Source organism: Talpa occidentalis, unplaced genomic scaffold (assembly GCF_014898055.3).
Source record: "Talpa occidentalis isolate TD23 unplaced genomic scaffold, MPIMG_talOcc4v2.1 talOcc4.13, whole genome shotgun sequence".
Classification (NCBI taxonomy): domain Eukaryota; kingdom Metazoa; phylum Chordata; class Mammalia; order Eulipotyphla; family Talpidae; genus Talpa; species Talpa occidentalis.
Genome location: NW_023601322.1, coordinates 90,889,880 through 90,915,436, shown reverse-complemented (window position 1 = coordinate 90,915,436; position 25,557 = coordinate 90,889,880). Strand labels below are relative to the sequence as shown.

The 25,557-nt window shown below is 37.0% G+C and overlaps 2 protein-coding genes across 16 annotated transcripts in view; one reads left to right on the top strand and one right to left on the bottom strand.

The window, feature by feature from the left end:
* LOC119243609 (uncharacterized) overlaps window positions 1-25,557 on the bottom strand; it is a 782,255-nt gene that overhangs the window by 699,130 nt on the left and 57,568 nt on the right. The gene's annotated exons all lie outside the window — the stretch shown is intronic.
* LOC119243607 (bifunctional heparan sulfate N-deacetylase/N-sulfotransferase 3) overlaps window positions 1-25,557 on the top strand; it is a 143,376-nt gene that overhangs the window by 79,943 nt on the left and 37,876 nt on the right. For all 4 annotated transcript variants that reach the window (XM_054694534.1, XM_054694533.1, XM_037509532.2 and 1 more), the window contains one exon: window positions 1,924-2,052. In XM_054694534.1, the coding sequence (XP_054550509.1) occupies window positions 1,924-2,052 (129 nt within the window). The remainder of the gene's footprint in view (window positions 1-1,923; window positions 2,053-25,557) is intronic.

Genomic DNA, 25,557 nt, shown 5'->3' with positions numbered 1-25,557 from the left:
AAGGCCATTAACCAATTACTGGATTGTTTCATTCATTTGTGGAATATAGGTAACCAAAGAAAACACAAAAACTTACAGAATGAAAAATACAGTGGCTGGAGGGAGAATAGATAAGACAGGAGGAGATAAGATGAGATACTGGGACTGGGGCTTTGGTGAAGCATGTGCACATATGGAGGGGTGCAAAGAGTTTAAAATAAGTATTGTAAGTAAGTGAATAAATGCTAAATAAAGTTTTAATAGTTAACTAATGATATGTCTGTAACTTGCTAGGGAATATACTTACTTCTGTTATGAGAGCTCTGCACTTTTCTTTCTTGTTGAGTTTGTACATTACATTATGAGAAAGTATTATGCTTTTCAATGTAGGAACCACCAGACCTAATACTCTATAGTTAAAGTGAACTTCATTTTACTATTTCACCAAGTAGCTTTAAATATATAACTTTTTCCAATTTACCAAAATAATAAGATATATAAAGTTCTGATTTACAAGGCAATGTACAATGTATTCACTGAGCCAAGAAATATGTTTTCTATAAAAAATTTTCCAAGGACTGGATTGAAATTTATTATAATATACATTCAATTGAGAGAAATAAGAACTAGTATATTTGCAAAAGGTTGCCATGCACGGGAAATCCTGTATAGGTAATATTTTGAAAACACTTAAAGAACCAAATGTGCTTTACTAATCAAGTCAGAAAAAATAACACTTGATTGGCTTCAGACAATAAGCAGAAGACCCACACACATAAGATTCTGTAAAACCTGAAGTCTCAAAGTATATTCATTAATATTCTGCTATTTCAAATGTACAGTGACAACACAGGTCATACTGAAGACATGTAAGATTTAACTGAAGGGCCTCCCCAGTGGCACAGCAGCTTGAACATGGTGCTGTGAAGCTGTCCACAGCCTCTGCAGTGCTGGTACAATTCCCAGCCAGCCAGGGAGACACCCACATGGCACGGCAGACCTCTCCTGTCTCACCCGCGGCTCCAGTCAGCAGTGCTCTCAGGCCATCTGCCTATTCTGCTCCCTGCTCTGTCTCTGGTGAATCCTCTTACCCTCCTGCACATCTGGCCTGTACCCCAGCTCTTGTATAAATAAAATCTTTTTTAAAATTATATAAAAAAATATTTAACTGAAGAGTGTACCATCTTGCACAGCTCTATTTCACACCTTTTTTTTATAACTGCACTGATATTTTTATCAGGAAAGCTGTAAGAATTTTTTTTAAATCTTCTTATTACATCCCAAATATGTAATTGAAGTAAATAATTACTTTCCTATACAAAGGGTGAAAAGAAGACCTTTTATTAAGTGACCTTTTGTGATTTTGTTGGTGACACTTCATAAAAATTACTAACCAAATGAATAATATCGTTATTACTTTTGGAACTGGCAGCCTTTAAACTTAGAATTTGGGGCAATTACTACAGCTGGCAGTAGTCCGCCCAGACTAGAGCAGATCCTATGATTTGTGTCTCAAATATTTGTTCTAATTTAAAATGTCACTTCCTAAGAATCACATTAAGAATTGACTTCATTTTCTAAAGCATGTGTAGAATTTGGCAGAAAGTATTATCCTTAAAATTTTTGTCTACTAGAATTACAATATAGCACAGACAATTCCACTATTTTTAAAGTCCTATTTTTGCTTCCTTTTTGTTTTACTTCTTACGATGCTGGAATATGCAAGGTCTCATATTAGAAGTACTCACTTGGGGATTTAAAGTAGATAAGGGGCTAAAATAATTCAAAGTCTGTCTTAGTTTCCTTCGATATTGTTGTCATTCTTGCTTTCCCAGAGTGTGAAGGATTTTAAGAATTCAATAATGACACCAGCTTGCACATCATCTTCCTGAGAAAATAATTAGTTGACAGCGACCATGTCCTCACTGTACATTCTTCCTTCAGGTCCTTCCAAGACAAACCTGTGGGCTTTTCACTCACACAATTTTCTACAAAGAATATCCAGGAGGGCCTAAAGAGCTGGACAAAAGTATCCAAGGAGGTGAACTTTTCTTCACTGTGGTCCTCAACCCAGTAAGTACTTTGAATTATTCTCCAAATAAATAATGAAAAGTGACAGGGCGGATGGAAATTAACCTGACAGAGAGGTCAGGTTTTGGGTGGTTATCAGCCAAATCGATATGAAGTTCCAGCTCTAGAACAGTAGTAAAAACTAAATGGAACCACATCAACAAGTGGGGGCAAATTAATCCTATGACTAGCAGCGCTATGAGGAGCGTAGGATAGAGACAGGGAAGTGCTCCCACAGAGCCTCCACTGCATTGGAAAGTGATCAGAAATCCAAGATTCTTGCTTTCATGGAGAAAAAGCTTTTCATGTCTCCAACACTCCCATCTCCACTGGGGACCAGTTTTCTCATTTAGGTGGGCAATACTTCTATTATCCTTTTTTATTTCCTACTTAAAGTAAAAGTATAAGCAAAAGTGAGAGAGGAATTAAATAAGCAAATGTGGTCATTTGGGATACTTTCATGTTAGATCTTGTGGGGGCTCTGGCAGGGGCAGAGCAGCCTATTTTAGTGGGCTACTATGCCGCCTCCTCCACTTTGTAATGTTTGTGTGCCAGGCTACAATAAACCATTTGCATTAATTTCTGGTTGTATAGAGAAAGAACAAGTTGCAATAATGTGTAAGGAAAAGGGCAATCAATAACATAAAAGGTAAAGTTAGGCTTGTTTAACAGGAGATGTATGGGTTTGTCCCTGGTATTAGCGATATTCAGGATGGAAAAAAATGTAATTTTCCAAATGTGAAAAAAATTCTATCAGCATGAAAGTTGGAAAAGATTAGGCTAAGAGAATAAGATTTAAAAGAGCCCTCTCTTGACCTTAATTTTAAAGGTCTGGCAAATAAAATTGCAGGTATTTATCATCATCTGCTTGCATTCTATAACTGTACCTATTTCTATAACTGTTGCTATTTCCTAGAAAATGAGCACAAATAGAGATGACTCATCTTTGGGCAGAATCAGTTAGTGCACCCAAAATTCACGGTAATTTGGAGTACATAACATTTCACCTTTTAGAAGTTTATCGATCTTCCTACCCCAAAGATAATAAATAATTCTGATTTTTACATCAGAAAGAATCTGAGACTTCTAACTGACCTATTCCTTACCAATAGAAGTATCTTTGGCATCATGTCATATGGCTTCCTTCGCTTTGTCTGCAATTCAGCCAGTAAATACAGGTAAAAGAGTTAAATCTATGCCTGATTTTGAATGGAAGACTCAGTTAAAATATTCTTAATATGCTAACATTTTCACCAATCATTTTAAGACTCTTTAATCTGTAATCTATAAAATTCTGATGTTTTACATTTCCTTTCATCAGAGAGTAATAGGACTATGAAAGATAAACATCTGTTTGATTCTTTTACCAATAGCTGCTTTGGTGCTTAAGAAATTCCTAGTAGTACTGTAATTTCAGAACTTTGTAGACCTACTTTAACATTGGAGACATTCTAAATTAGATAATTCATAAGAAATACTATATTTTTTACTAATTAAAACCAAATTATTTTCTTAATTAAAAAAAATCTTATAAAGGTTTTGTTGAACTTACATACTAATTTGGACTAATTTACTACTAAATTACATACTAATTTGGACTAGTCTAACAAACTCTTTAAATACTTAATAAACCGTGGTACTTTTCAGGCTTCTATTAATAATATTAGGTAGTTTTTTGTGTCCTGGTGAGAAGATTCATGGGGAATAAAAGGAAGAAAAAAACTTCTCCACAAAACTTGTTCTTTCTTCATTCAGGAAACTTTCAATAGACAGTATTTTCAAATCAACCAGACTCAATATAAATGACAGGGTTTACCACACATCATATGACAGACAAATCCAAAGTAACTTCATCTGTCATATTGACTCCAAATATAAGAATTTTAGAAGCCATTGTAGTTCTCTTGAGTTCTCTGAAACCCAAGATTTCCCCAAGGGAAGGCTGTTATCATTAATGACATTACCCTTGCAGAATAAAGTGTGGAGGGGTGGTCTGTTTCCAAGAATTCTTCATTCTAGTTTGTGTTAAAATTAAGAAATGTCCAGGTGCAATGAAGCATGCTAGTTTATTCTTTATAAATTAGCATGCTAATTTATTCTTCTTTAGGTAAGAATAAGAATGAGAAAAACTTGATGGAATCAAAGTAGATATTAGCATCTGGAAAGATAAGAATTTCAATTACAGTGAATCTGAAAGAAAGCCACTGTAAGCTTAATAGCCAAGACTCAATTAGAAGTATCATTTTCTGAGAATGATGAATGAGGTTAGTGTTTACTACCAAGAGGTAGATGGATCTTGAAAACATACCTGTGAACTTGAATCTATTCTAGATACACTTGAGTTGAATGTTAAAATATAAGCAGAACTTTAATTAATGCATTTTAAAATCTTTCTTCTTGTATGTCAACATAATATCAAAGCACTACAATAACTTTTACCAGTTTTAGGGTGAGGTGAGGGGTGGCTGCATTCTAGGGTCATTTAAACTAGAATAAATCACAACAATGATAACTGTGCTCCTTAAACAGAATAACTCTCTGGCCTTAAATGTCTGCTGTTACCAAATATTTTATTATGCCTTTATGTGCATCTATTAAATGCATTTTCATTTCTCATTTTGATATAGCACCTATTCACCACACCTTCTACCCAAATGCCTGAAAGCTTGCCCTAAGTCATATTTCTCTAATTAAAGAAGACTCACAACCTTGGATATGAATAGAATGAGTACCTTAAAATGGGAGTAACAGATGAGTGGATGATGATAAAAGTGAAACAAGAATATTCATACAAAAATGTAACCTGCATAAATAGAAATTATCCCACACTAAACCTTTTTTTTTAACAAAGTAATGAGAAAATTAGACATCAGCATGAAAATAAACTAGAAGGAATTCAGCAGTTTTAGCAATGGTACCTTAGATCACAAGATTGAAAAAGATTATCACTGTCGTTTTGTTTGTCTGATTGTCATAAAATATCTACAACAGTATTCTTATGAGCAGAATACTCACACATACACACTACATGCTACCTTAAACACAAGATTGAAAAAGATTATCACTGTCGTTTTGTTTGTCTGATTGTCATCAAATATCTACAACAGTATTCTTATAAGCAGAATACTCACACATACACACTACATGCTACCTTAAACACATGATAGAACAATAGTTCTTTATCTGTAAATCCCGTATGTTACCTAACACCTACCACACCTCATGATTGCATGTCTACACATCTTTTCTCCTATGCAAGTGGGCATTCTTGCAGAAATGATCTATGAGTCTTTCACCTCTATGCTTCCCATTGGATCTAGATCAACGTTTTGAATCTAATAAGAGGTCACTAAGTGTTTTATAAATGATTGACTCAATGCATGAATAGTTACATTTTCCGTTTATCACTTGATTTAGTACTTTTCCAAATGTGAATGATATCAAGTCTAATTTTAATGAAACTGCATTCTAGCAGGGTATCTGCTTGAAATTATGTGAAATTTGGATCCAGGAAATTTTTAATGTGCTCTAAATATTTGGCAAGTTTTCACAAGTGTGAATGAAATAGCCTGACATGGAACAATGGACACTTAAGACTGAAAATTACCACAAAGATCATCTACTCAGTCACTTAATTTTAGTCTCAAGCTCAGTCCTATCATATTCTGTTGAGAGGCTGAGCTCTTTTTGACTCTGAGTTCAGTGCTTCCACCACTCCATCACAATGCTTCTGCTTCCGGTTAAATTGGCCTTAAGTGATGCACATTACCTCTTCATGTGACTCATTCCTTGGTATGAGGAATATGTGTGAATGGTTTAAAATTTCTGGTCATTATCTAGGAAAAAGCAAGTCATCTCCATTTTAGGTGAAAAGTGACGTTTAAGTGCTTTTTGAGAAAAGCACAAGCAGTTATAGCTTAGGGGAAATGTCGAATGTACTTTTAAAGAACTACGAATAATAAACCATGTACTTTTTATCTTAAAAGAACAGGCCCTATAGGTGTTACTTATAATATGATAAAACTTTTAAACTGTAAAGCCAAGCCATTTTATTTCACTTATTTGCTTCCCTCCACATTTTTTATTAGAAATGTTCTTCACAACTAACTATGGTGTTATATAATTACTTGCCCCTGTGAGATAAGAAAGCATGCCAATGTCTTCTTGATTTCTACAGCTAAGAAAAATAGGAGTGTGATAAACTAAGTCACTGGAATACATATTATTGAAACATTTAAGAAAACAGATATTAGGCTAAAGAAATGAATGCAGTGTTATTGCTTGTTTAATCCTTGGCTGTTTTCCCATAACTTTTAGAAATTTTCCCTCACTAGGAAAAAAATATTAAACCTGGCCCTTATTCACTTTTATGGTCACTTCATTCAGTCATCTCACATTGGCACGTTTTATCCCACCCACACAGAATGAGGTATAATACTCTAAACCCAATCTGTTATCTCATTTTATGCCTTAAAGAGCTGTTGCCTCAGGGTGGAATACCTTTCAACAAATCTGAGCTAACAGGGCCTCCCCGGTGCGCCAGTTCAATCCCCAGCTGCTCTCCTGGCCACCGGAGGAGGGTCCCACATGGCGCCACAGACCTCTCCTGCCACCCGCTGCTCCCCTCAGCAATGTACCTTGTTCCTTCTGCCTGCTCTGCTCCACGCTCTGGCTCTGGTGAATTCTCTTAACCTCCTGCGCTTCTGACTATACCCAGTGCATGTATAAACAAACAAATAAATAAATAAAACATGCCTCTATTTAAAAAAAAAAAATTATTTAAAAAAAAAATCTGAGCTAACAGTTATCTATCTATTCATAGAAGACTTCCTGAACTCTTAGTTTCTCCTGTGTTCTCATAGCATATGGGCATAACCCTAGCATAACTTGTCCAGGTTTATCTTGCGCCAGTAGTTTGTACATTCTTTGACAGAAATCATCATGTCTTTTTCTATTTATAATCACAATATACTGAAAAATGTCTGGCACATAGTCAGTCCTCAATAAATAACAATGCATTAATTTGCCATGCTTGTATATGTACCATCCTTTGAATCTGAAGGAAAATCTGGTTGCCCTGGAAGTAACCAATTACAGAATTCCTTTGATTCAAGAGATTTTGCATTACTGGACTTTGATTTCTCTCCCAACATGGCATCCAGAGACAGCCTTTGAAAGTCATTAAATGTATTTTAAAATGCTAAATTTCACTCATAGAAAGAATAAAACACTAAGTTAAATATACTAATAAAGGCCTCCCTGGTGGCGCCAGGATTAAGACGCAACCTCTGAAGCTATCCACAGCCACTGCAGCACGAGTTCGATTCCCGGCCAGACAGGGAGCAACCCACATGGCACGGCAGACCTCTCCTGACTCACCTGCTGCTCCCCTCAGCAGTGTACTTTGGTCAATCTGCCTGTTCAGTTCCCCACTCTGTCTCTGGTGAATCCTTTCACCACCACCCCACACCTCTGGCCTGTACCCCAGCTCTTGTATGCATAAATAAATAAATCTTTTAAATAAATAAATAAATATACTGATATACTATTTCTTAGGCACTAAATTAAAGATTGACACAGTATTCTGTTAACAAAGCTGTAGGAAAACATGTATTCTCTTACATCCTCATGGGTGTGCAGTGGTGAAACCTCTAACAAGGGAATGTGAAAAGGTATAGCTGTATAGTTTCTGGGGAAAACAGTATGGAGTCTCCTCAAAACACATGCAATTTGCAGCAACATGGATGGTGCTGGAAGGGATCATGCTCAGTGAAATAAGCCAGAAAGAAAAAGAAAAATACCGGATGGTCTCACTCATAGCAGGAATCTAGAAAACTTAAATAAGGGACCAGGAAAAAGAATAACTGTAAGAAAGAAAATATCAAAATCAACAAACAACTATGAACAAGAGACACTCTATGGGGGGTCAGGGTGGGGAGGGGAGGGATTGGGGTCAAAATAAGGGGATTGCAATTGCATGGGGAATATAAAAATAAAATTTATTTTAAAAAATTAAAAATTGAACTACCATATGATCCAGCAATCTCACTTCTGACATATCCAAAAGAATTGGAAAAAGGATCTCAAAGAGATATTTGCTGTCCTACTTCATTACATTATTCACAATGTCCAAGGGGTAGAAACAATTTAAATGTCCTTCAACAGATTAACAAATAAAGAAAATACAGTACAGGGCCTCCCCAGTGGCGCAGTGCTTGAGCGCTGGGTTGCAAAGCTGCCCGCAGCCTCTGCAGCGCTGATTTGATCCTGGATACCAGGCAAGGGTCCCACATGGCACGCAGACCTCTCCTGCCTCCCACTGCTCCCCTCAGCAGTGTACTTCGGTCCTTCTGCCTGTTCTGCTCCCCGCTCTGGCTCTGGTGAATTCTCTCACCCTCCCGCGCTTCTGACTGTACCCAGTGCTTGTATAAATAAATAAATAAATTTTTAAAAAAAAATACAGTACATACATACAATGGAATATTATTCAGTCTAAAAAAGAAAGGGAATTCTGCCCTGTGCTACACCATGGATCAAATGTGAGGACATTAAGCTAAGAAAAGTAAAGCAGATGTAAAAGAACAAATACTGCATGATTCCACTTGTTTGAAGCTTCTAAAGTAGTCACACTCTTAGAAAAGTAGTAGTAGAATGGTGATTGCCAGGGGCCAGGGAATAGAGGATATGAGGAGCTGCTGTTCACTGGGTATAGAGCCTCCGTCTGCAAAATAAAACATTTCTGAGGGTTTGCTATAAAGCAATGTGCACACAGTTAATAATACCTTACTCTTAACAACTTGTTGCGAGGTCATTTTTCATGTCATGTATTTTTTTAACCACAATTAAAAAAAGAGAACTTCAAAAATACCTTTTGGTATTCTTGACAGTACTTTTTTTAAACTTCAGCATACTTATGAAGAAACAATCTCACAATTGCAAACATCAGTGTATTCTATAAAGTGAATATTCTGGACTTTTCTAAATAGAAAATACCATGCTAATAAAAAGGGGGGGGTTAATCTTGTTTAAAAGATAACTAACAGACATGACTACCTAATGTTAACTTCTAAATCTCAAAACCTAATTAGAGCCTGACTTTTTAAAAAATATATATCTATAAAAGTCTATTTTTTTTTTAATTTATTACTGCTGGGTAACAAACTACCCTGCAATACAATGGCTTTTTAAAAAAATGCATTATTATCATTTTATTGTTTCCCATGGTTCTTTAAGTCAGAATTCAGAAATGGCTGAACTGGTGAGCCTGGCTCCAGTGTCTCAGACTGTTTTGGTCAAATGGTGGCCAGAGTGGAACACCAGGCAGTATGTGCAGCTGCCAGCTGTCTGGGAATCTCTCCAGTCTTAGGCTTTTTCATATGGTCTCTCCCCTGGGCTTTTAGAGGCTTCCTCACAGCAGGATAGCCTCAGGGCAGCCAGATGGCTTTAGGGCTGTACTCAGTGCAGCAAGCTCAGCAGAAAGGGAATTGCCTTAGATTCAGAAGTCACATCACTTCCTTCACAATTGTTTACCTGAAATCAAAGAGGATAAGGAGGATTCAGTTAGATTCCACCTCTTTACAGTGGAGTGAGAAGAAGTGCTAAGAGAGAGAGAGAAGTTGTGTGACAATCTTTGGGAAATATCATTTGCCACAGACAATTAAGGAACAATTGGGGAAATATAAATGTGAACTAACTGTACAATAGGTGATGCTGAATCAATGTTTTCCTAAGTGATATTTAATGAACTGGCACATGTTCCTAGATGATGCATACTAACGGATTAGGTGCTAGTATCTTGATCTCTAACTTACTTTCAAATCATTTAGCAAAATAAAAGATATATTTAAAGAGAGAAAGAAGGAAATATGAAGCAAATGCAGTGACTTGTAAGCAAGTGAAATGTATAATGATGTTTCCTGTCCTAATTTTTTTCTTTTCTGTAGATTTACAGCATCCTCAAATAATTGAAGGGGCAATAAAATATAAATTACATTATTTTTCATCTTCCAAACATCTCTCTATTGAGTAGAAGCCAGTCATCTTGCAATGATCTCAGAACCATGTGTGACTACTAACCTTGATCATCTCCAGGCAGAGGGAAGAGCGAGCACAAAAGTCCATGAAAAAACACATGAATGTGTTTTAGAAACAACTAGTTGTTTACAATATCCAGTTATTGTGTTTTAATTAATGCCTTTTAAACATCTTATGAGTAAGTCTGTATACTTCTGAGAGTGATCCTGATGATGTGAAATTCAGTTCCCTGCCCTCTCACTTCTGTCTTGGTTGTAGGAACTTCAGTCCTAGAAGAATTCATCAAAGCCAGATCATTTCTCACTGCTCACCAGAAAGTCCTGAGAATCCAGTTCAAGAAAGGGAGATGAGGGCCAAGGAGAAAAATTAGAGGTTTCTAGTTACATTTAAATGAGGATTTCACCAGTTTGGCTACCTGTTCCATTAAATGCGCTTTATAATCCTGTTCAATCTCACCCCCAGGGCACATTGTATTGTATTGTATTTGAGATTTAAACTACTTAAGTCTGCCCTGTAATAACTAATAGGGTCTTAACAGGATTTTACTTTGTGGGATTGAATTACCGGCTTTCTTACCTGGCTGCCCATGGCTAATGATCAATGTTCTGTGGGACCTCACTTACCCAAGGCCCTGGAGCATGCTACCGCCTCTCACAAACATTAGTAATTTTCTATCTTGGATGGAGTCCCTCACAGAAGCTGCATTTGCATTTGGATGTATTTTCTCCTGATGTTTCAGTCATGGAGCTCAGCTAAAATGAGGTTCATTCTAAAGGTCAGGTGATACAACCTTCAGGGAAGGCGTTAGTCATGCAGATAATTGGACCTTCTAGTGTCCCAGAGGAATGAGTTAGCCATATCTTTCCTTCCAGACCAGTGAACCTGGCATTAGTAGAGCTTGTAGGTAAATTCAGTGAGTCAGTAGCTCACAGCCAGGTATGGGCCTGCGAGGAAAAAGGAAGGATATGGACATGATTGCCTAGGTTTTCTTGCAAAATTTACTCTGTGCTTCCAGATGTGCTCTGTGAAATGTCAATACCAGTAATAAAAACAAAAGGTCCCTCTTAGTAGAGATTAAAGACATTAGAAATTCAGGTTTCAGAGGTACTATCAGGACATCTGAATGCACACTGCACTTGGCATCAGTAAAGTGAGCAAAGCCCAGGTGAGCTTCTCCATCCACAGTGCAGCAGAAGGCTGAGACATTCATTTGGAAGAAAGAGGATGGCTGATGCCAGGGGAACCTGGCTAGGTGTCCTCTCTGGAAAAACAGTGATTCTGAGATTGCTAGTTTCCCACTTGGCAAAAGTCTTCAGACAGTTTAATATATAACTCCACTTCTGAGACACTATCTTAAGGAAAGATATTGAATATAGAAAGTGCCTGTTGTAATGGGGAAAGAAACAGAAGCTATGGATATCCAGCAGAAAGGAAACATTTCAATAAATTACATTCACTTAGATTATGATGCAGATTTTAAAAGTTATTCCTTATCAGTAATTTGGCAGTATCATGAGAAAGATCCATCATGTATAAACAGAATACAAGATTATAATGTGTCATAATTTTGTTGAGAAAACTATACACAAAAATGCTGAAAAGATGTTGAGAACTGGGCATTTTTTCTTTCTGTTTTTTTTTTTTTTTTTGTATTTTACAATATTTCTTTAATGAGATTCCATCACTTTTTTTTAAAGATTTATTTGTTTATGCATACAAGAGCTGGGGTACAGGCCAGAGATGTTGGGGTGAGAGGATTCACCAGCGACAGAGTGGGAAACAGAACAGGAGACTGACCAAAGTACACTGCTGAGGGGAGCAGCGGGCGAAACAGGAGAGGTCTGCTGCACCATATGGGTTGCTCCCTGGCCAGCCAGGGATTAGACTCGTGCTGCAGAGGCTGCGGATTGCTTCATGGTGTGGGATTTAACCCCTTGCGCCACCAGGGAGGCCCTCCACCACATTTTTTTTTAACAAAAAGAATAGAGTACTGATTTTTAAACTACTAGTACAGGAATTCTTATTAGCAAAGAATGATAAATCCAGTCTAATTATGAAGTAATATTTTACAGATTATTTTAAAACATACCATTATATAAAGAATTTGATTCAACGACACTTTGTGAGCATGTAAAGTATCTTTTCTTTAAATATCAAAAATTTTAACACCTAAAATATTAACACCTAAAATTCCACAGGCTAAGTGATGAAACACTAGTAGTATTTCAACTATCTGTAATTCTGGTTTTTCCCTTTAACAGCTGTCTATAGAACAAGGAAAGAAGCAAGAAATGCTCCTAGAGAAGAAAGGGGAAGAGAAAGAAAGAACCTATTTTGTGCTAGGCACCGTGCCACATGCTTACTATACAGGACCTTTCATTTTAGTAACAATTCTGTGAGGCTTTGTATATATTATCTTATTTGACCTTAACAGCATTTCTGTGAGGCGTTCTACAGATGGACACCTGGGGTTCAGAAAGATTCTATAACTTGACCCAAGGGAAACAACCAGGATGAGAAAGGTCCTTATTCCTTTTACTGCCATTGTGTTTTGGTGACAGAATATCCCTGGCCCACACTCACAACCTTAGATAGCCTCGTTTTAAACAGAAATTATGTGGCACTTCTTATTCTTGTGTCTCATCCTAATGGACATTTTGTAAACAAACATCAGTACATGAGAGAAAGAGTGGTAGAACAATGGCTATGGGAAATGAGAGCTCACGACATAGTAGAACCCCAGCCCCTTACACCAAAAAAAAAAAAAAAAAAAAAAAAAGCCTTTTAAAAAATGCCCAAGACCCCATAGAGTTTCCTTCCCCAATGCACCTGTGCACCATCACCACAGTCCCCTGTGCTCCTCCCTCCCTCCCTCTGATCCCTCTCCCTCCTCTGCTGCAGGATGTCTCTGGTTTACAATTGTCTGTTTTTGTTTCGTTGTATTTTGTATTGTTGTTTTGTTTTAAACAGATGTCTTCTTTGGTTCCCCTATAATCCTCCTATAAGTGAAACCATCCAATTTTTTTCTTTTTCCTTCTGACTTACTTCACTGAGCATAAGTCCTTCTGGCCCCATCCACATTGCTGCGAATGGCATGAGTTTATCTAATTAAAAAAAATCATTGCCAAGACCAAAAAAAAAAATAAAAAAAATTCCCAAGAACTCAAAAAGCTATATGGTAGTATGGAACTGAATGAATGATGAATTCTGTGTAATGCTGAAGGAATTAATAAGATATTCAGCACTTTACTTTCCACATGGTCTATAATACAGGATAAATGTAACACCTAACAATTATTTTGCAGGAAAGTCATCCTACTTCTCTCTTCCACAGGTTCTAGATAGACAAGTTATTTGGTTTGTTTTTGTTATATGGTTGACTCTTGAACATGCAGGAATTAGAGTCACTGACCCCCATTCCACAGAATGAAAAATTCACATAAAACTTGACTCCCCCAAAACTTAACTATCAACAGCCTGCCGTTGACAGAAGCCTTACCAATAATGTAAACAGTAGAATAACACATATTTTGTATTTAATTTGTTGCATATGCTCCATTCTTACAATAAAGTAAGCTGGAGAAAAGAAAATGTTATAAAGAAAATCGTAAGGAAGAGCTATCTAATACATTTACATTACTGTATTGCATTTTTTACATCATCTGTTTACCAGGAATCCACTTATTAGTGGACAGGCACAGTTCCAACCCATGTTCTAGGGCCAACTTATTGAATCTAGGAGAAAACTAACAAACACTAGGTGATTCTAAACTGAAGCCCCTCAGAAAAGGCAATCTCTTCACTTAGAACATATCTATCTAACCAAAAGCTGGAGAACAGACTTAACAGCTATTTGGTTATTGATATGCCTTGAAATATTTTGCTACAGCAACTTAAAAATGGAATTGAAGCATCAACCAAAGCTTTCTGTGCCACCGTGGTTTAAATTGAATGCTGCGCTTCATATAAACATACTTTTTGTGGTTTTACTTCAGGCTGTTCTCTGAGGTCTTCCCATAGAGCGGGATGCGTCAGCAGCACAGCTTCGTTTCCTGTGTAGGCTGGAAACTGTTAACTGCAAAGTTTGGAGACAGTCTCAATGCTCTTTGCCATATGTTAAACTAAACTTGATATGAAATATCATATCAATTTCCAGTTTCCCAGAGCATTTAAAAAGGAAAAAAGGAACTCAAGCTTTATAAATATAAAAAGCATCTGTCTGCACAGGAAATTCGACTCTGTTATTTTGCAAATGATCTCTACTTATATTTACAAGAGAAATCAAATCTGATAAACTATATAGGAAGTAACGCACCATTTTGTTTGAAATTTTAAAATGTATATTCATAATCCTGACCTGGACTGGATTGTGAGCCAACTGTCCCTGTACAGAGACCGCACAGTGCTACACAGCGTGCTCCTAGCGCTTGTTTCCATGTGAAAGGAAATGGAGTATTTTGATAGCATGCTGCTAACTTAACAGTTCTATCAGATGTAATTTTTGTGTTTATATGATCCCACCACTATTTCTAACTCATGAAGATTCCTGAGCATTCACGAAATGTTTGGCACAGTTTTCGTTCTAACATTTTACTTCTCCTTAAACCTAAGCTTCAAAAGAATTGTCTCCTGTACAAAGTTATATTTAACATAGTTGATCATAAATGAGGTTTAATAAATGATTGCTTGGTTATTGAACAAGCATATTGCTTCTTCAGAGTTTAGTTTAATGAAAATACATGGTCACAGATATACTGGTACAAAATGCCCTTTTCCTAATGATTGTTATCATTAGATTTATACAATAAAAACTGCAATAAAAAAAAAAGAAAAAATTGTCTCCATCTTGCTCAGCTCACCCAAATGCTTGTATCTTTGAGTTAATCTTCAGTAGCCCCTTTAGGAATCCCTTTTTGTGACACTCTTCTTGCCTACCTCCCCTTGGTGCTTACAATTTTGTCTTTTCTTTTGCTCTGAACCACCTTACTGTGCTAACTCTTCCTTTCACACTGTTCCATGAACCTCCTAAGATTAATAATGGAAATCCATGACCAAGCCCTGATCACCCCTCATCATCCACAGGGGAATTCACCCTGCTATACCTTTATCGTACCCCATCTTTTACCAGCAGCCACCCCCAGAGTATAAACTCTGGCTTGCCTCATCCATTCATTGCACCAGTGTTTAGCCTTGATTTCACTATTTTCTTGCCTCACAGAGGACTTTTCCCACCAGAATCTGCCATTTTTATCTACCAGCTTAGCCATGCCAATATTACCAGTTAAACTCTCTTTAACCACGAAACAATACAATTTTTCTTCTGATTTCTTCTTTTTCCATCTTTCTCTTATCACTTTTTCACTTGTCATTCATTCCTTGATAACTTAAGGCTCCTTTTGCTTGTTTAATTTACTGCAATTCTTCTCTCCAATATATTAATCCCATATATTAATAATTACTATTCTTCTGTCACCAAGTATTACCCATATTTATTATCTTCTCTAATTTAAAAACTGCTGTTTCTTCTATGCTCATTTCTTTACTAGACAGATCTTTGCGATACCATCTTTTCTACCTCAATTTTACCATGAAAGAATTAAAATGATTCTCAATAAAACTTGTACTCTCCCTCTGTTGCTTTATACACTGGGAGGCACAAGCTCTGAGCCTGCCTTCACACAGAGGGAAGTGGAGTCATATCCCAATGCAACTGATAACAACCTGGAACTACATTTTTTCTCTCCCTGTTGCTGAACATGAGAGAGCACACCAAACTTCTCTCTTTTCTCTGTGGCTAAATCTCACCTTCAAAGTAAGGCAGAAACTACACGTGTATCATTTTCATTAGCTTTAGTAAAAAGTTTGTCATATAGAAGGTTAAAACTTTTGGCAATTTTTATGGTGTAGCTCTGAATATTGGCACTTCTATATAATTATGCTAGTTGGCATTACTGAATTTAAGTTTTTCAAAAAATAAACATGTGAGCAAACCTATTCTCTACATATTTGGTCCAACTCCATGTACACATTTAGCATCATAATGAGGGAGTCCCTTATGTACTCATATTGAAAAATCTCAAGATTTAAGTTTTTAAAATCTAGACATAAAGATGTATATATAGTATGCTTCCAATTGTGTTTAAAAAATAAAGAATATATGTATAATACTTGCTTTTGTATATACATAGAGTCTTTCTGAAAGAAGAAAATACACACACACACACAAACGATATTGGTGATCTCTTGGTAAAAGAAGTAACTAAGAACAGGAGTGAGATATTTTATTCTATACCCACCTTTATCTTTAGAATTTTACATGATACAGTATTACTTATCCCAAATGAGTTTTAAAAGCAGTGAGACCTAAAGATATGAGAGAAACTTATCAGGAGTCTGTACCGGGGAACAAGCTTTAATAAAGTATGAATAAAGACTTCTAGGAAGTGCCATTTGTGGAAAAGTTAAGGCTGAATTGTATTTTACCATGGTTTAACATAGCATGAAGTAGAGGACTATAGGTTTGTGAGCTTTAAGCAAAAAGAATTTAAGAAAATGTGTCTTGAGTCTTTGGGGAATACAATTATCATCCCATCTTTACAAATGAGGCACCTGAACACTTGAAGGCTCATTACCTCACTCCATAGTGCTATGGAAAGCTTCCAATGGAAAAGATGTTTAGAAAAACTTAACAACTAACTTCATAGCTGGAAGGGACAAGAGAATCCTGCCTCCTCCCCCGGTGCAGTTACCCATCTACTCTCCCAAAGGGGTGAATTTTCTTATTCAGCAGATACTATTCCCTAGGCATGGGTATTAAGTGAAACTATTTATAAAAAAATATTGCAGTCCTTTCAAAATTCTAATCTGTCCAAGTCTTGCCTGATTGGATGATGATGATGATGATGTCATCCAAGCAAAGGTTTTTAGAATTTTTCAAGTCACTAAGAAAACACTGACTTGTAGAAGAAGACAGAATCTCTGGTTAGGTTTCATAACCTTATTAAGTCTCCTCATATCTCTTTTGTGTAGTTCTGGGTAGTTGTTCCTACTTCATAGGTTGACAATTTTGGAAAGGAAACATTTGTAAACTCTACCTCTTTCTAGCAAGCTGGATTACCAAGCTCCTAAGATATTTAACTTTTAGAAAGTGAACCTTCTCATTTTGTAAAAATATTAATTATAGATTGGTTTAGCTACACAGAAGTTATTTTAAAGGATTTATAATTTAAAGCAAGAATAACAAGGGCCTCCCCGGTGGCACAGCGGTTGAGCGCTGGCTTGCGAAGCTGCCCGCGGCCTCTGTGGCGCTAGTTCGATCCCCGGCTGCTCCCCTGCCACCGGAGGAGGGTCCCACATGGCGCGCAGACCTCTCCTGCCGCCCGCTGCTGTACTTCGATCCTTCTGCCTGCTCTGCTCCCCGCTCTGGCTCTGGTGAATTCTCTCACCCTCCCATGCTTCTGAACAAACAAATAAATAAAACATGAAAAAAAATAAAGCAAGAATAACAAGCTATAAGCCCAATGAGTGTCTCCCACTACAAAAATGTTTTTAAACTCGCTATCTGGTTGAGTTACCATCTTGGCAACCTTATCACCTTTTATCCATGGAGCTGGAAACCACTGTCTTCCTGGTGTTCTCACTGCAGTTGGAACAGCCCCTCTAGCTGCCAGCCTCTTAGGTAGGAGGTGTCCTCTAGCTATGCTAACTCATCAAGGTTTTGAATCTTTTATATTTTCTGTCTTTCCCTATCTCTGCGGAAATGCCCTTTTATATTTCTTGCCTTTAATAAGTTTTTATACAATATCTTAGCTGCCTCTTCTATCTGGGTCATTTCCTTATTTCGTCAAAGCCCTGAAAATATGTTATCTTGAGCCCAACTTTATTTCTTAAATTGTCTTTTTTCAATTAAAAGCATAAGATATGGCTTGTGCACCAAAAATACCAAGTCTTGGTATCTTTTCTGTCATTAAAGCTGTTAAAGCTCTCATTAAAGCTTGTTACATAATGAGGAGGCTCATTCTCTAAAAGTTAAATATCTTAGGAGCTCGGTACACCAGCTTGCTAGAAAGAACTATGTTTACAAATGTTTCCTTTCCAAAATTGTCAACCTATGAAGTAGGAATAACTACCCAGAACTTTATAGTTTAAAAACCTTAAAGCTATAGAGTGACTTGGTTAACATCTAGGGTATAATTATTCCTTAGTAATGTTATTTCTTTCCCCTTGAGTCCTTACTCTCTACATAAATTTCTATACCAAAGGTCATTCAACATATTACAGTTGTTTTTTGAATATGTAGAAAGATGACAAGAGTCACTAGCTTTTTAAAAAAAAACCTACCTTGTTTTAACCTCACAAAATAAATACACTTGTTTCATAGGTTGATTTTTTTCCCCTACCAGGATGAATTCAGCTTTATGAGCAAATACAGTTAATAGAAACTTCTTGATGATTAAGCTGATCTTTATGATTACCTAAATTTAACTCATTTACAATGATCCAAAATCAGATTTTCATGTAGATCCACTGACTTGAAGGATTTTTTGTGATTCTAACCAGGTTTTTGTTTTTTTTTCTTTTGTTTTGTTTTCAGTTAAATTAGACACCTTTAGGGAAGTTTTATTCTTCTCTATATCTTCATTTTGCTGTGGTGACTGCTTTAAAAGTAAGAATCAGTTGTTCTGCTAAGAAACAAAGATGGTTTCATTGCAAAATTGAATATAATTTTGTGCTATATTGCTGCTTATATATACATTTCTCTTAATTAATCATTTTAAATCTATCATAAGCTGTAACTATTCAGTATGCTGTCACTTTGTGAGTCTAATAGAACAAGAACAGTTGTTGCATGGTCTCTAAATAAATGCAAAAAGGTCTTTCAAAGTAATGTAAAACACTATCAGAATAACAAGCCCAAGGTACACTGTGCAAAATTAATCAAAAATTGGTGGTCTGAGAACTGGAGGCACTCTTGTGGCATGTAAACATTTGTTCAGCAGCTAAAGTAATGACAATGCATTAAACCAATAGAATTGCTTCTTCTGGCACCTAACAGAAATGTTAATTTATCATCAATCACTAGCTTGTAATGAAAGGGCTGAACCTGCAGTTCTGAATGTATGGCCAGAAAAATTCAGTAAGAGACATAAATGTTATAAAAAAGACAAATGCTCCAAGCTAAATTGCTTTAAATTGCATTGACCTCATCACTGTACCTTTGAAACCTGTCCCTAATTGAGAGCAATTGATTTACCCTTCCAGCTTCCCTTTAAAGCCTGTCACATCCCAAATTCAAAATGTTAAGAGTCCTTAAAGTCAAATTATTCTGCAATTGAGATTTCCTCTGAGATTTTTAATGATGACTAAGGCATAAGCCAGGTAGAAAAACAGTATTCAATGAATTTAAGCTTTAGAAATGAAAGTGACATCTTTTCTCTCCCATTGGACAAGCTGATAAAATGAATGAAAGCAATTTTTGGAATAAAACAGTTGTAATAGCACAAAAATATTAAAGGTAATTGGCACCAAAGTGAGCTGTGGGTTGGACCACTGAGCAAAAATTGTAAATGTCTCATCCACATCTCAGATAAAACAGTCAAGTTTCTGGAAATTAGAGCAAATTTGTGAGGAAGGTTCTGGAAGGTGGAATGCCATCCTATAAACTTGATCCTCCATGACCCTCTCCCCATGAACACCTACTGCTCATCTCAGTTCTGGATGAGGGTCTCTGAAATCACCAGGGAGCTTAGTCTGTGTTCACTGCAGAAGAAGGACATAATTCAGCTGGTGTCTGCCTCCTGACTGATAAAACTGAAACTTGAGAGAGAGGCTAGAATGACCCATGCCTGAGATAAGGGGGCACAGTTAAGGAGGATGTGTTCTCTTTTCCAAAGTCACATCAAACGACCTTGAATCCCAGGGTAGAGATGTAGAATTCCTGGTAGGAATGTTACCAAAAAAAAAAAAAAAAATATTTAAGGGAAAGCACACAGGTGAGACTAGCCAAGATGGAGTACGTTCAAAGATCTCAGATGGCTTCAAACATGTGCCATCGTATGCCAATATCAATCAAATAAATGCCAATATCAGTCAAATAATAATCCCCTGCATTCCTCTTTCATCTCCATGTCCCAGGGATCAGAAACCTTAGTAGTCAAAACACAGAATAAACTGCCCAATGGAATGAATCCTACGTGTTTAATGTATGATAATAATTTTTTAAGAAAGCAGATATTACATTTGGAGCAGTGTGATAACCTATGAAAAAACATGCCATAAAGTAAATCATATTTATTGCTTTTTGGAAATAGGGTGGATAGAGGCAACTGGACTCTGACATTAGAAGCAGATAAAACAAATATTATATGCAATATAATATCAGATACTGCCATACAATATAACACTAGAAATACAAAATAACCATCCATAGCACAACAGTCATACAGCTTGAAAGTCCACTCTGGTTGAGACAATAAAAACGGAAGTGTGCTCTGAATGGCTGACATTTTTTCTACGTAGAGGCAAGAACTAAAATCAAACTCCAAAGTATATTCCTATGATGCCCTAATCAGATAAACCTAATTATTATAACAGTTTAGCCTTGTGAACAAATATTTAAGGAAAGTCTAAATATTATATTTTGCTCTATGAGATTTGTTCCTGCATCTTTTTCAAGTAGCATGCATTTCTTGGATGCTTATTGTGTTGTCAGACACGATACTGAGGTGTTAATATGTATTATCTCACTGAATCCTCACCAGTAATTCATCTGAAGCTGCTGACTACTATTTCCCACCTCCACAGTGTGGTGAAGACTGTTTACCTCCCTCATTAGTCCTCATTCATGCTAGCTTTCTCTTTTATCTGTAACTGATAGATGATTTAAAGCTAAATACCAAAGTTAATACAACTTCCAAATAATGTTTCCTGGGCAGTGAGAATCCTACAAAATGAAAAGCATCAATTTGACACGAAGAGGGCGGTACCCCTCTAATGCTGCTAGCAAGTGTCACCCTTCACCAGATCCACTAGACTGCTGTGCCTCTTGTGTTCCGTTGCTCCCCATGTCTGGGGTGAATAAAGCCTGGGAGCTGGGCTGCAGTGCTGAATCTGAGCCCGGTGGCACATCTGATACCCTTTAAAACACACCTCTATTTGACCCAGCAATTCCCTCTTCTAAAAACTTTTCTAATCAAAGATACAAAGCAAGATGTAATAACGATGATGGAAAACCCAATTCTGATTACAACACTGAGAAAGTTGTAACAAACCATAGGACCAATAATGGAAAGCTGGATGAATAAATTTTGATGATTAAGAAGACAGATTACTATGCAGCCAGTAAAATGTACATAGATGGTTGTGGTGCAGTAACATTCATCTATAGAGGGCTGAACCTACACCTCTGTATCATACACAGCGTTGTAAGCCAGTGTTACCCCAATAAAAATATTATATATATGTATATGTAAAAAAAATTGATGCTTTAGAAGCATTTTCAATGATATGCTAAAGAAGCTAAGTAACAAACACGGTGTGCCAAGTTAACTACATTTTAATATATATGTACATGGTGTATGTGTACACACACACATTCATACATACATAGGATGTTTCCTGGGTAAGTGGTGGAACTTAGACTTTTTTCTCTTGCTTTTTAAATTTTTCCCAGTTTTTTTACATCAAACGTAATTTTTTACCCACTCACATCACACATTCAACGAGGGTTTCCTTCTGCCCTCTCATCTCTGGTTATTTCCCCTCCCACCACCATCCTTATGCCACTTTGAACTTTTCTCCCTACTTTTGCCTCAACCTCAGAAGTCTCCCTTTGTTAGTGTTTACTAGCTTTGATAAGTAGTTTGCTTTGTCAAATAATATGCTATGTGACCATCCAATATTTGTCATTCTAAATTGCTTTACTACACATAATTTCCTTGAACTTCCTCTATTATGGGTAAATGGCAACATTTCCTATTTTCCTTATAGCTACATAGATGTGGCTATACTACATCTACTAGATCCAGTCCCTTATCAGTGGGAATTAAGGGTGCTTCCATGTCTAAGTAATTGCAAATAATGTTGTAATAAACACTGCAGAGCATACAGTTTTGTGGATTGATGACTTCACATGTTTTGGATAGACATCAGGAGGGGGACCGCTGGATCACATCACCAATTGAACATGTGCTGTTGGAAGATGGACTAACAGAATTGCTTGATGCAGAATTGCCACAAAACTTCAATTTATTAAAAAGAAACAACAAACAACAACAACAACAAAAAAAAACCAGCATTTGTGAAAAGGAATGAAGCAAAAGGCAATGCAATGAGGTGTGCCTGCACTCCTGTGTTTGGCATCTGAAGTGGGGTTTAAGCAGTCCCATGGGACTGAGTCCTTAACCCCAGGGGCTGATATTATCTCCAGGTAGATATGTCAGAATTGAGTTAAACTGTAGGAAACCCAGGTGACCTCACAGAGACTTGCTTGGAGGGAAAAACCTCCACACATTTGATGGCCAGAAGTGAAGTGTTCTGCATGAATAATAAGGAAAACTTACAGGAAAGAAACACACAGTAGGAAACAACTGGGTTTTCCCTCTATATGAAGGAAAAAAACTACAGAATTTTTCTTTACAATAAGTATCTAGTTATACATATCTATCAGGCTGGAATTTTTTTTTTCAATCTGTTAATTGGTTAAGCAGAGTTTCTAATGATTGAATCTTAAACAGCTAATTAGTTTTTGGGTAACAACTAATTACTCATGCCTACAGGAAAAACTGTTGTAGAAAGCCAATTGTGGGTTGTTGTTTTTTTTTTTACATTCTCCTTCTCACTGGAATCTGCATATATAATAAAGATAATTTATTTTGATCCATTCCATTTAAAAAAAAAAAAGTCCCCAAACTCCTAGTCCTGAAGCACTCCAAATATAATTAAGTCATCCTCTTTCCTAAGGAAAGACTAATACCTGCTTTCTCTTAACTGGCAATTTTTTCAAGTTTTTTCCTTGTTTCTTTCTATTCCATGTAGAAATTACTGTCAGATGAGGAATTGCCAAGAAGTGAAATGACATTATACATGCAATAGATCAGAACAGGGAGAGATAAGGAAGAAATATTGACTAGAAAGAAAGCTTATTTTTTGACCAAAACATTCTCACTGGGTATCTGTTCTCACCAGTCCTGTTTCTTGCTGTGCATACGTTCTTATTTTAAATAATAATAATAACAACAATAGTAATAAAAAGCCTGGTGAGGTTATATGTGTAGTGAAAAAGAGAGAATTCCCCTTACCTCTTTAGATTTTTCTTGGACTAATCAAGAAATCAAGTTAACATCAGATAGATTAACAGCTGAAAAAAATAAAATTTACATACATATGGGAATCTACATAGACATGGATCCCAAAAACAATGAGGCAAATGTGAGGATATATCTCCTGAGCTATATAGAGGCCTAGGATTTCAAGGCAGGAAGAGGATATGATGCTCCAAATTCAGATGTTTGCACTGCCATAAAGAAAGGGTGCTTCTAAGCATAGCTCATTTCTAATAAAAATCTGAATTCTGGGTAATACCCCCAATTTTCATTTTTCTAGGCAGTGAAGGAAATGATAAAACATATTCATGAGCCTTCAAGGACTTGACTGAGAAGTTAAAATAATCCACAAGCTAAGTAGCACATCTTGGGAAGGCATTTACCAATTCTTCACATGCTCAGCAAAACAAAGTTTTCCATGGGGTGGGGGAGGGGAGGAAGACAACAATATTCCATGCAGTGAGAAATATTTGAGTCTCCAAAAAGCATTATTTAAAAAGAACTGAAGCATTTTAATGTCCTGACCAACTATACTCACATTATGGACTTACATTTCTTTGGGAATACAAATCCCAGGAATTCAAGGTCTATAAGAATCATGAGGCACCATGCATTATAAAACCATCCCTTTGAATCGGTCCTTTTGCTTATGATGCATTTTGCATTTTGTAAAAGTAGAATTAAGAACCTGAGCTAGGGGGCCTCCCCTGGTGGCGCAGCGGTTGAGCGCTGGACTGCGAAGCTGCCCGCAGCCTCTGCAGAGCCAGTTCAATCCCCGGCCGCCAGCGAGGGTCCCACATGGCGCGCAGACCTCTCCTGCCTTGCCCGCTGCTCCCCTCAGCAGTGCATTTCATCAGTCTGCCTGTTCTGTTCCCTGCTCTGGCTCTGGTGAATCCTCTCACCCTCCCGTGCTTCTGACTGTACCCAGTGCTTGTATAAATAAATAAATAAATCTTAAAAAAAAAAAAAATGGGCTAGGGCCTCCCTAGTGGTGCAAGGAGTTAAGACAGCACAATGAAGCTGTCCGTAGCCACTGCAGCATGAGTTCAATCCCTGGCCAGGGAGTTACCCACATGGTGCAGCAGACCTCTCCTGTCTCTCCTGCTGCTCCCCTCAGCAATGTATTTCGTCAGTCTGCCTGTTCTGTTCCCCACTCTGTCTCTGGTGAATCCTCTCACCCCTGCACCTCTCGCCTGTACCCAGCTCTTGTATGCATAAATAAATATAAAAATGAATCTTTAGGGCCTCCCCAGTGGCGCAGTGGTTGAGCGCTGGGTTGCGAGGCTGCCCGCAGCCCCTGCAGCACCGGTTCGATCCCCGGCTGCTCCCTGGCCACCAGAGGAGGGTCCCGCATGGCGCGCAGACCTCTCCTGCCGCCCGCTGCTCCCCTCAGCAGTGTACTTCGTCAGTCTGCCTGCTCTGCTCCCCGCTCTGGCTCTGGTGAGTCCTCTCGCCCTCCTGCGCTTCTGACTGTACCCAGTGCTTGTATAAATAAATATTAAAAAAAAAAAAGAAGATCCTATCTTTAAAAAAAAAAAAAATGAATCTTTAAAAAAAAAAAAAAATGAAGAACCTGGGCTAGATTCTATGGGTAGAGACTAGTAGCTTTTTTTACAGAATTAAGATCAATATTTTTAAATATTAATTCAATTCTTGCCAATGAGGTTCAGTTTCTGCAAAAGCATAAAAAAAGTTTCATTTTTGGTTGCCTCTGTCTTTACCTGAGAAAGTAGCATTTTTCCTACAGTCCGGGAAACAAAAAGTGGTATTCTGCTTTAAATGTCACAGTATAAAATGTCTTCCAAGGTGAAATAGTTAATTCAAAGGGAGGTCAAATGTATTAGTATCACAAAGTCACACAGAAGCTCTAGTTTTCCTATTTTCTGTGCAGTGCAGACATTATTCAAGTGAAGTACAGACACATAGATTTTTCAATAAATCTTTCAAAAAATAAAGCAAAAAATGAATTAGTGGTCAAAACTATTTATTTTTATTGTATTAAATTTTTCTTTTCATAAAAGGGCAATTCAAAGTATCCCTTTGATAATATAAGTGAGCTACAATGAAAAATGTAACAAACAAAAAAGTGACAAAATACTGTTCTGAACAGAAATTAGAAAAGAATGTCCAAATTTAAATATGACTTTAAGTC